General features: G+C 39.3%; 1 protein-coding gene across 2 annotated transcripts in view; it reads left to right on the top strand.

Moving 5' to 3' along the window:
- TRMT11 (tRNA methyltransferase 11 homolog) overlaps positions 1-12,194 on the top strand; it is a 34,656-nt gene that overhangs the window by 530 nt on the left and 21,932 nt on the right. For both annotated transcript variants that reach the window (XM_071437350.1, XM_071437339.1), the window contains exons 2-9: positions 985-1,050; positions 1,823-1,896; positions 3,087-3,168; positions 3,268-3,360; positions 4,376-4,510; positions 6,142-6,298; positions 10,864-10,944; positions 11,583-11,747. In XM_071437350.1, coding sequence (XP_071293451.1) covers positions 985-1,050; positions 1,823-1,896; positions 3,087-3,168; positions 3,268-3,360; positions 4,376-4,510; positions 6,142-6,298; positions 10,864-10,944; positions 11,583-11,747 — 853 coding nt within the window. The remainder of the gene's footprint in view (positions 1-984; positions 1,051-1,822; positions 1,897-3,086; positions 3,169-3,267; positions 3,361-4,375; positions 4,511-6,141; positions 6,299-10,863; positions 10,945-11,582; positions 11,748-12,194) is intronic.

Raw genomic sequence — 12,194 nt, 5'->3', positions numbered from 1 at the left:
TTTGGAAGTTTGTTTAAGTTACCCGTCAGCTCCCGCCAGTGTGCCCTGGGTGCAGGAGTGGCTGGGGCCGCCCTGGGCACAGGCCAGGGCCTCTCTCCATGGACTGCCCCGGGAGCTGGTGGAGTCACCGTCCCTGCCGGTGTTCAGGGGAAGACTGAGTGCCATGGTCTCTTTCACGGGGTGATATTCCGTCGTTGATTGGACTGTCACATGTTACAAAATGTTTAACGCGTCTTGAAGTTTTTATTTTCCTTGTTTTCATTAAGGTTCTCTTTCCTATTTGCTTTGTGGGATTGGAACCTCAGTTCCATTCACGATCATCCTGATTTTTCTTTAGGCAAGGTCGTCGGATGAAGTAAAAAGAAGACGATACATGTGTAACACAGAAAGTTTTTCTTTTTATCACCCAGGTTTTGGTGACACTTGGTTGATACAGCTGCTGAAGGAAGCAGCGCCACTTCTCCTTTATTTTGGTGACTGCTCAGCTTGTTTGGTTTTGTGATGAGCTATGCTAGGAACATGATTTTCAAAAACTTAATGGAACAAGCAGGGACAGATTTTTTTAGCCAGAGGATCTGCTGATCAGTAACACTGAGTCAGTGTTACTACTGAAATACCACTTTTATGTGAACGAGTCAGAAAAATATTTCAAGAAGAGAGTGGATAGTATTGTGAGAGTGTAGGATTGAACAGTAAAGATTCTGATGAAGGAGAATATGTGAAATAGTGGGGTTTCATTACTGAAATTTTACTGAAATTTGCTAGTGAATTTTGAGAAAGCTGTTTTTATAGCAGGGAAGTCTTAATTTTCAGTTCATGAGCAGTACATACAATCTGAATTTACTTGTGAACATGTGCCCTATCCACCATCTGCATTAGAATTTGTGTTATGCTGCTTCTTCTCTTTTCTCTTTTTTCCGTTTTCTTCTTTATAAAGCCTGATTCTAAAGATTCTAAAGCCTGACCTTTATGTTTTCACTTTAGGAAATAACATCATTGCTCTCCCTTTGTGGTGGACAGTTCAGTGGCGAGCAGGAAATTCGTGTAAATGTAAGTGAGGACCAACTATTTTACTTCAGTGTGTGTATGGTCTGCAAGTATGTTCTTTACAGTATTTTTGTTAATTGTAGGCATCTGAATAAATATTGAAATTTCTTAGGAAATTTGGGAATCTTCCCAAAACTGACTTCTCAGTTTCAGTAAAGAGTCAGAACTCTTTACTGAAAGATGCACAAAACGGAACTATTTAGTAAAAAGATGCTCAAAATGCACCTCAGGTTGTCTTCACTTACCAGCATGAAAAGAAGCAGTGCCACCTGCTGGGAGGCTCTCCTTGCTTCTTAGGATAGCTAAATCCTGAAAACACTCAGCAGCAGTTTGGAGTTGCTGTTTGTCTCTAAATCAGTGAGACACTGGAGGAGTGCAGTTAGGAAGCCATATGATTCTGGTCTCAGTGCTTGGCTAGAGAATGTTATTGGGATTTAGTTGCTGCTAAATAGTAAAGCTGTTATGAGGTATTTCCAATCTTTAGTGGATGAATAATCAAGAGAAATGCAAATAATATTTTACCAAGTCAGTTATGTTGGGAAAATTAAATACATAACAAAATTTCTCAGACATTCAAGCTGAGTAAATAGTTTTGTCTCAGATTAATTATTTTACCCCCATGTTCTCTGTATGATTGAAGGTAACAGATGTATTTTTTATTATTTTTTTAAAATCTTCAGTATGCATGTTCTGTTTTTATAGAACAGAACTGTGTAGTTGTGTAATTCATGTGACATCCTGGGTATTTGCATGACTTACCTTCTCTTGATTGCAGTCTCCCTTTTGGATTCTCAATATTCCTTCAGAAGAGATGGCAAGGGGACTAATGAAGCGGACAGTATGTGCAAAGTAAGAGATTAACAATCTTGTAAATAATAACACAAGCATTGGAATTTTGTTCTAATATGGCAAATATAAATTTTGTATGGAATCATAAAATAAAGAGTCTCTGATTCCCTCTAGAATTGAGAAGGTGCTACTGGAGCCTGTAGGACTCCTGTAGGACAGATTATGTAGTATCCCTGTCTGTCCTCTTTACTCAGTGTATGATCAATTCAGGGTCTCAAAATGGTGTTCTTCATTCCAGAGACAGCACTTGTAGTGTCACTCATGTTTTATGTGCCTTGTATAATGTTGAGTTAGTGGCTTTTTCTAAAATAAGTATGGAATTGAAAGATAAAACCAGTGATACATGAAAACTGACAGTCATGGAAGGGAAAGGTTGTGTCACCCTCCCTCATCTGGGCCTTCAGTCCTGACTGCTGCAGCAGAGTCCCTTCTAGGAAATTCAAGAGCACAAGGATATGCTGGAGAGTAATTGTTCCAGCAGGTCATTTTTAGAGGTATCTGAATAACATGCTTCCCAGTGAGGTGTGTGAGAGAGGCCTTGAAGTATGGTTCAGGATGAGAAGCAGCATAGGTGTGTTATGTCCCTCTGACCATACTAAATTTGGGGTGCCTGTGCTGTGTTCTTCAGAGTTTGGTCTCCTCTGCAGAATGTTGCACAGCCCCTGTTGAGTGCTTGTTGTCTCAGGTATTCAGTTTTAACTATAATGACTTGGGCTCTCCACTCTTGCCTAGAGTGGAGCACTGTGCTTCAAAAAGCAGTGAAATGTGACACAACAGTTTCAGATGTTCTGCACACCATGCACTCTCAGTTAATGTACGCTAATTCTATGTACAAAGCATAATTAGCCCATGGCTTATTTTTCTGTCCTACAGGTGATTGTGGGAGATGTGTTAGTTTTAGAATAAGATCACTGGAGTACCTCCATTGCACTGCTAATCAATATGAAAAGCTCTGATGCTTTTGGTACATGTTACCAAACAAAGAAAAGCATCAGTGAAATATCAGCCTGTAATTAAAAATACTTGTTACAAACAAAAATTAAAACATTTGTATAGAATTAAATGCCACACTTCAATACTCCATGAATTAAAGCCTAAATACATTGGCCAAGTAGGTTAAAAGGAATAAGTATCTGTAAGGCATTTTCCCTACTCTATGTGACTAACTCGCAAAAACTTTGTAATTTCAGGTCTATATTTGAACTGTGGGGCCATGGAAAATCTGCAGGGGAGCTCTATGCATCTTTGAAGAACTATCCAACAGACAAGATGGTATAAATATAGAGAATCTGAATGCTGTGGTTCCTTAAGCCCACTGAATAGCACTGAATCTGTACTAATTAAAGTGTCTTTGCCTTTTATTTTTTTCAGCTTCCATATCTACAGTCAGACTCTACTTACAAAGTACATATTCATACATTTAATAAAACACTGACCCAAGCACAGAAGATAAAAAAGATTGATGTAAGTAGATGGTTAAGAAATCTTTATTTAGTTTAATCTGTTCATGTTGTTCTTATTCCATGCTATCAGTGTATTTAAGTTTCTTCAAGATCTTAAGGAAGTTTATGGCTTATGTCTTATCAGGTCTAAATGAGATTTTTGTCTGAATTAACATTCTCTCAAAATTCACAACTTTTTTTTTTTCTCCCCCCCTATAAACTGACTGTTTAAGGCATATACAATGCCAAACAAATATCACTGCTGATTTCAGCCCCATGTGCTGGGGAAACCGAAGCTTACTGCTGAGAACTATAAGATTCAAATGGCAAGAGTTAGGTGCCAGATTTTTGGAAAATCTGTTACTTGATCCCCTTATTAGTCTTATTGTTGCAGAATGTGGAACAAGTGACTTCAGCTGCAAGCCGTGGATTGTGTGCTGATCTCCTGTTCTTATCTGTACTTGTGCTCTCCTCCTACCTTTATCAATATTTCATTTAGGAATTTTTTCCAAATTACTGTTTATTTCTGCTCTTCCACATTCTATTTTGGCACCTATTTATTCAATTTACTTCATTTACAGAGACTGAAATTATATGTAGTAGCTATTTTTCCCTGTTTGTTCAGTTTTTGTGTACATGAAATAATGCTAAGTATGTGAACTGCTATAGCTGCACATCACTGAAACTTCACATCCCATTATTCATCATCAGTGTTGTTGCTATAACTTGAAAATTGTATAATTAATATGCACAGTTAATTTCCTCTGAAGCTGAGTTCTGTTCAGTTAATAAGTGTTAGGGTTCCCAATTTCCAAACCATAATCATTTGAGCTATTTTTGTTTAGAATCAAGGCATTTCAAAAAACCAGTGAGAATTGAACTTTTTAATACTAATATACCATTCTCACAAGTGAAATTGTGGTTTGTTTGCTGATTTTTTGTTTGATTTTGTTTTTTTTTTTCTTGGTGGGGGGAAGATACCTTTTTTAAAAAACTTGACCCTGTTTATTTTTGACTCTGTTTTCTTTATTTTATAGGCCCTTGAATTTCTGCCATTCAAAGGAAAAGTAAATTTAAAGAATCCAGAACACGTATTTTGGATTTTGGAAGATTATGGAATGGACCCAAATGATGTTCCAGAAGAGCCCATTCATCTGTATTTTGGTAGATGGGTGCGTGAGCATGTTTGCTTCAGTTCTTGCAAGCTTGTATTTTCAGGAGAGTGTACTTCAGTTTAAATGTAAAAAGTGTTTTGATTTTTAATAGAAGCAGAAAATATTGTCTGAACTTGTCATTGCATAATACTCTGAAGCAAGTCTTTGGAATCCTTACTGTGACTAGGAAAAAGTGGCTTTAATGAACAATTTAGAGGTGGAAAAAAAATGAAGTTGTACCTGGAAACACACCTTTGTCTTGCCATCCACTGAGAGGACTCAGCACAGCAGGGGTGGTGTGTTACATTTTTTTGGACCTGGCTGTAGCTGAAAGCACCTGTTCCAAACACATAGAAAGATGTACAGAAGAACTGTAGATGGCTTGTGGCCCAGCTGAGTGGCATCAGCCTCACTGGAGCATTCTGTAAGTGCTTCAAGTGATCCTGGCAGGCACCTCCATGGAAAGGTGCAGGCTGATCCCTGAGGCTTTGGACATCAGGGAGTCGAGCCCACAGGCGGGCACCTGCCCGAGGGAGCACCGACAGTGCAGAAGGAGCCCACTACAAAAACTGTCTGGAGCCTGTCATCTGTGGTCTTCATTACAAATGTTCTTGCCTGCTGGCCATATGCACTCTACACCTGCTGCATTATTAGGACATCCTGAGGAAATTTGATCTGGTCTTTTATGTTTCTGTGAGGGAAAAGTAGTTCCTCAAAGGATATCTCCCAGAATGACACTAGCCACTGGTGGGAATATGTGCTTGCAGTGTCCTGGGGGGAAGGCAGCTGAAAGGAGGGAGAACCACTGCAGAGGTTGTGTAGCTTGTGTTACACAGCCACTGTTAGAGATTCAAGCTATCTGTTAGGGCCTGTGAATATCCTCCATGCCTGTGATTGATGTGAGAGCACCCTGGGTTGTGGTAATGCTGTGAAACATTGCAGCTGTTGTCCCATCTGTGCTGAATTCCTGAAGTGTTTAAAAATGAGTAAACCAACCTGAAGAAATAGGCAGGTGTATTTTGTTAACCCAGTAAGACTGATGCTGAGAGAGGTGGAGGGATAGTGTTGGATAGTGTTTGAATGTGTTTTGTTTCGGATTGCTTTGGTCTTCTCCAATGTACTTTGGAAGTCTGATGTAAAAATGCCAGTATTTGGTCTTTGTTTGCTTTTCCCTCAAATTCTCACCTGTCAATGCTATTCTAAATTTGGAATTTGAGTGGGACAGAAATGCCAGTGAAGAAAGAAATTCTGTCTGACTTTTAAGCATCCGTGTGTGTGCATGCATGTCTTAACGTGCGTGTCTAATCCTTATATTTTTGAAATCCTTTTAAGTATGAATTGCCAGGAATTGTTTTTCTGGTGCTTAGAATAATAGCAAAGTTACTCTAATTATAATTTCTTTTAAACAATTTTCTCTCTAAAATGTTTGTACATTTTTAACCTCTGTCTTGAAGAATTTACCCAGTGTTGAACCATGATATCTGTTGCTTGGAAAGAAGCCTGTCATATTTTCAGACCTCAGAAAGCAAGGTGATGTGTTACGAAGTGAAGTTACCTGGCTTTGGATGGTGTCACTAAAGAAAGTCTGTCGGTGTGTCTGTTTATATCTTCTATCCAGGATCTGACAGGGGTTTTAAATGTTTCAACAGATTGCAGATGGCCAAAGAGAACTCATTGAATCCTACAGTGTGAAGAAAAGACACTTTATTGGAAATACGAGCATGGATGCCTGCCTCTCTTTCATCATGGCAAACCATGGAAGAGTAAAACCCAATGACATTGTATATGATCCATTTGTTGGAACAGGTATATATTTTATTTTTTTTTCATCTGTTGGGAAGAACTGGAATATTGTGTTAGTGCTTGCACTACTCTTTTACCTAGTGTCATGACTTCTGGTGCTCAACAGATATTTGAGATGCTACCAAAGACAAAATGGTGTTTATAAAATTATGGTTTGTTAACCTGAAAGGGATTTTGGAGGAAGGAGACCAAATTCCAAAGATGTAAACAGTTTATTTTGCGCTTTTAGAAGGTCTGTATTCATTGTTGTGTTTTACACCACGTGGCCTAAGCACCCATCCATGTGTTTCATGGACTGCTTAAGATCAAAGTGACCAGGAATTGGAGTTTGGCTAAGCACTTGCTGCAGTCACTTTTGGGACATTACAAAGCAGCATTTTAGAGCTGGCTCTTTAGGGGAGTGCTGAGGGCATTTCTGGTTCTACTACACAGCATAGCAATAGTGAGCTCATGGCAGCATTCCATGAGGAACACTTGGTTGTGCAAAGCCTGCGTTCAGGATATTATGGCTCACGCAAGGGACCCTTCCCCAGCTGAGCTTTCCTCATCTTAGCCAGGAGGGGGAGCTTTTACTCCACATACTGCTGTGCATGGCACAGAAGTACTTTTTGCCTCAGGGAAACTCAGCTGTATGTGAAATAGCTGATCTAGTGTGTCAGCTTGTGCCATATAATTTTAGCGCAGTGTATTGTGTTCAACTACCTATAGTAGTTTCTTCAAAAATGTAGCAAAGGCTGTGTTTCTGTCCTAGAATCAAACTGTAGAGTATCCTGGGTTAAAGAGAACCCATAAGGATCATCAGAGTCCAACTCCTGGCCCTGCACAGAACCATCCCCAAGAGTCACACCATGTGCCTGAGAGCATTGTCGAAATGTTTCTTGAACTCTGTCAGACTGTGGCCACTTCCCTTGGGAGCCTGTTCGGTGCCCAACCAACTCTGGGTATTTTTTAATATCCAACCTAAAACTTCCCAGACACAGCTTCAGGCCATTCCCTCGGGTTCTGTCACTGGTCACCACAGGGAAGAGATCAGTGCCTTCCCCTCCTCTTTCACCAGCAAGGAGACTGTAAATTGTACTGTGGTCTCCCCTCAGTCTCCTCCTCTCCAGGCTGAACAGACCAAGTGACCTCAGCTGCTCCCCACAAATCTTCCCCTCAAGGCCCTCATCTTCTTTGTTGCTCTCCTGTGGACACTCTCTAATAATTTAATCTCTTTTTTATATTGTGGCACCCAGAACTGCCCCCAGCACTTGAGGTGAGGCTGCTACAGCTCAGAGCAGAACAGGACCATCCCCTCCCTTGCCCAGCTGGCCATGCTGTGCCTGATGCCCCCCAGGACATGCTTGGCTATCCTGGCTGCCAAGCACTGCTGACTCATGCTCAGCTTGCTAAACTTTAGTCAAGGTGACCACATGTGAAATGCACAGATTTAAAAATACTTATGTTAATGGGAAGATGAAGAAAAATCTCTGCAGAGAAGTGAGGGAGAGAGAAGACTACACTAGTAGGATAAATTCTTATTAGCATGTGTCTTCTCTGTGCCATAGAAAAAGAGCATGGATATGATATTTTCAGAAACAGAAGGGTTTCGTGAATTCTATGGTTTTGTCTTAAATTTTATTCTTATACGACCTGATTTTTTTAATGCATAATATCATCTTATGAAATTTTCTTCTCTTTCTTGCGCTTGTCCTTTGAAAGGTTCAGGAAATCCCTCTACTTACCTCTTAGCAGTTGGTTTCATTTTGGCACCTGTGGCTTTTTGTCTTATAAAACCTGCTAACTTAAATCACAAAATAAAGTCTCTGAGAGCACTCTTTCTCTTGGGAGTGAAAATTGAAGAAAAATAAAAAGGAAGGGCAAAGACAGAAGAAGAAAAATCACATAAAATGATGAAGCTATAGAAATTCAAGATAAATGTTGTGTTTCAGTTCAAAAGGTAACACACACAGAATTCTCCCCAGTAGTAAATTGCCTAGTAGTTTGAATTACAATTTTAATTTTTTTTTGTTAGACATTTGTAATAAAGGGTAGGGATTAAAGGGGATGCTGGAGATACTGGATGGCATGCCATTTGTAAGTAGAGTGGATTTATGACTAAATAACCGTGGCTTTTGCAATTACTTCTTTTGAGTAAACCCCAAGAATTTCAGTTGTCTCTTGAGGACCTTCAAAGGATTTTCAAGCTTGTAAGTACTACAGTGTCCTGTCACTGGAGTTTCTGGGAAGTGGTTTGGACTTAAGAGTGATGCAGTCATTTTGAGCTGATGGGTTTAGAAAAATATATATTCAGGATCTGAGGAGCATTTTGAAGAACTGCAGTTCAGATTTCTTTATTAGTGCACCTTTGTTACCTGGCTGTGTTTCTGCCTGTTTTTTTACACTGATAAAGTGAAGAGTAAACCAGTAATAAACCAATAGAAAACCAAACCAGAATGGCCTTGCAAAATGGTTCTTGCTAGTTGCAAACAAACTGGTTTTTGCTGCATGAGCCAAACCATAGGTCTTTCACATTAGTATAAGAATGGACAATTGGCAGTTTTCCTTGGAATATAAAGTGCTCTTTGACCAGCCTGGCTTTTAGAAGACTCGACTCCCCTTTTTATTGTCAAGTGCAGAATTGGAATGGCCAAGACTGTGTTTTTAACTTCCATCCATGTTTAGATATTCTTTTCCTCAGCATTGGGCAGAAGGAAGCCTGGAAGCTTCTAGAAGAATAAATCAAGTCTTTTACCTGAATAGTTTGTGCTTCCTCCTAGACAGTCAGTTCAGGTTATCTCATTAATCTTGTTGATTGTTCTTTTGGAAGATATTTGTGATACTGCATAGTTGTAAATGACAGGATGTTTTTTTTTGACATCCTGGAGGACCAGACCTCGTCTGTGCTGAAGAGGTGGAGAATAGTGTGTGGTAGAAAGGTATGAAGCTCTGTGCCATCATCATTCTGCTACAGGTCACCAGGGACAGAGTGATTCCCTGATTAACCCTTTCATATACTGATCAAAGGGCTGGCCATGTAAGAGTATGTAAGTATCTGTGCACCTTCTGCGTGAACACAATTGAACTAGTACAAGCTGCGATTTATTAAAAGCTGTAAATTCATGATTTCCAAGCTTCTTTTTTTGCCTGTAATTAAAAATATTCTTAGATGGGCAAAGGACTCTCTTCTTACTTTTTTTGTAGGACTGGGTGGTATGCCATACTTGGGGTCAGGGCTAGCTAAATTTGTCTTGACCCTCTGGATGTACTGCCCATCTGTTCTGAGGGATTGCAGCCAAGAAGGGAAATGGGTGATTCCTTTGGGGTGAGTAACCTTTTTCCCTGATCCATTTCACAAGAAAAAGCAGAGGAATATTAGAAGTTTTTTTGTTCTTCCTCACCTTTGGTTTTGGTAGAATTCATTACCGTATGGTGCAGAAGTTCTGTGGTGCACACAGGGCACATTAGGGATTTGCTGGTGCTCAGGACAGTGCAGCCACCTGAGATGCCTCTCTCCATGCTCCTGGTGAATGGGAGAACTGGTGTCACCCCCCCAGCCAGCTTGCACATTGTCAGCCCTTCATCCTGCAACAGTCATCCCCTTTGTTTAGCAGAACTGTTGACATCAGTGGGGTTCACAGCCTTGTTCTCAGTTCTGTTCTGTTCTAAACCATTCTGGTAGCCACAGACCTCTTTATTAATAAAAACTTGAACCACACAGGTATCTGTCCATCTCCTGCAGTCTGTCCATTGTTTCATTTGGAAGCTGTTAAAGAGTTAATGTCATTTATTCTTTTCTGAGGGCTGTTCAACTGTTGTCAATTTGAAGGGGAAATCACAAATTTTGGTATGGTGTTCTTTTCTTTTTTAATTAGGAAGGCATGTTGCAATAGCAGTAATTAAAAAAAACTGGTTTTATTACAAAATAAGTACTACTGACAAAGTAGGTGGCCTACTCACAGACAAATGATTTGTATGTAGTTTTCACACTTGAAAACTATTGCAGAAATGTTTTTGATATTTATGTTTACACTGGAGATATTTACATTTGTAAGGCTCTTGACCATTGTTTCTTACAATATGGCAATAGCCACCTTATAGAAGTTTGATTTTTGGACACGGTTAAAGAAACTGACTTTGAGAACAGACACAGTAGAACTGCCATTTGTTTGGTGATGATTTTTCCAATTGTTTGACAACAGTTTGAAATTCTGCTCCTTGCAAAGTAGAATCAAAAGTTTTGGTTCATGTAATGATTAAAGGATCTTACTGCTTAAAATACAGAAAGCCATAAACAAAACTCCTGAACAATCTCCAGAGATGAGGAGTGACATAGGGCACAGCAAGATAAGGAAAATCATGTAGAGCAGACAAAGGACTTAGTGTTATTATGTCTGATATAATTACATAGTGATTCTAACTGGTTGGTAGTTCTACTTCTTTTTTTGGTGTTTGTTTTGGGTGCTTTTCTTTTCCTTGGGTCTAGTGTGCTGCTGCTGTAGGCTCCTGAAGTTCCTGAGGAAAAAATCCTAATGCAGCTGACATTTATGACAGGAGTTTATACTTTGCCTTTTTTCTTCCCTGTCTAGGTGGCCTTCTGATCTCCTCAGCACATTTTGGGGCATATGTGTGTGGTACTGATATAGATTACAACACAATCCATGGATTAGGTATGTTACATCTTTTGAAGCCACTGAAATCTTACCCCCTGTAATTTAAGAAGACTGATAGTAGCAGATGATACTTAGTGGATTTTAGAGCAGCATTAATATTTGCAGGATTTATTTGGTCGTGCTTAGTTTTTATTCACCAATTTCCATGTATGCTAGTTAAGGTATTATCTTATTTTTAAGCTGAAAATATTTTTGAAAAAGAATAATGAAGACCAAAACAAAGTTCCAAATAATCATTACCACAGCTGTGTGCTCTTTTAACCCCTGATGTGGGAAGCTCTTCAAAACCTAAGACAGGAACCCTCATCTCATTGTTCTCTGCAAATATACAAATTATATTTGACTTAGTGGGCAGGGTTGTGACTGGTGGATGGAGAGAGCATCTTGCAAACCAACATTTTTGTAAATGTATTCTTTGACACTCTGTGCAGATGGTGCAGCAGAAATTTTCTCTTGTATTTTCATTTTTCATTACTACTTGTGAAGTTTACTGTGAGTACTTTTGACAGGTTTTTTTGGTGACATTTGATTATTTTCCTTTAATTTAAATGGTAGAGTATATGAAAGCTCTTCTTATATAATAGTTTCTTGAGTATGCTTTTTTTTTTCCCTTTCCATTCCCTTTCCCCTCCCAGGCAAGGCAAGCAGAAAAAACCAGAAATGGAGAGGGCCAGATGAAAATATCAGAGCCAATCTCCGACAGTACGGTTTAGAGAAATACTACCTCGATGCACTGGTTGCTGATTTTTCAAGGCCAATATGGAGAAAAGGGATTTTGTTTGATGCAATCATTACAGACCGTAAGTTTGTTACTGCCTTTCATTGCCCAATAACAGTGACTAAAGCATTACTGCCTATGTACACTGATTAAATGCCTGGACCAGTGCTGAGGTCTGCAGCTTTCATGTTTCCAAAGATGATTGTCGAGAGCAGCACTGTGGAAATTGGATCTGCATTTGATGTCTCTGCATTTATTTTAAGGATAGTTATTAATGTATGTATAACAAAGCTGACAATAACACTTTCTCCCATGGAAAGAATGTTATGTTCACCAGCAAAAATCAATGTGGCTGAAAATCATCCTTTGAAGAAGTCTCTTTCAGTAAAAGCATCACATTATTGATGCATAGAGACTTCTTACCAGAGTGGTCTGTGTTGCTGTTGGCAGCACATTGGAGTCTGCCATGCATCTCTGATGGACTTTGGGAGACTTGTGTTAATGCTTAATGTAATGCTTCCAGAGAGAA

Source organism: Agelaius tricolor, unplaced genomic scaffold (assembly GCF_023055355.1).
Source record: "Agelaius tricolor isolate 1412-34295 unplaced genomic scaffold, bAgeTri1.0.p SCAF_1, whole genome shotgun sequence".
In the NCBI taxonomy this organism is placed as follows: Eukaryota; Metazoa; Chordata; class Aves; order Passeriformes; family Icteridae; genus Agelaius; species Agelaius tricolor.
The sequence above is the reverse complement of the archived record's forward strand: the minus strand, read 5'-3'. Positions and strand labels throughout refer to the sequence as shown.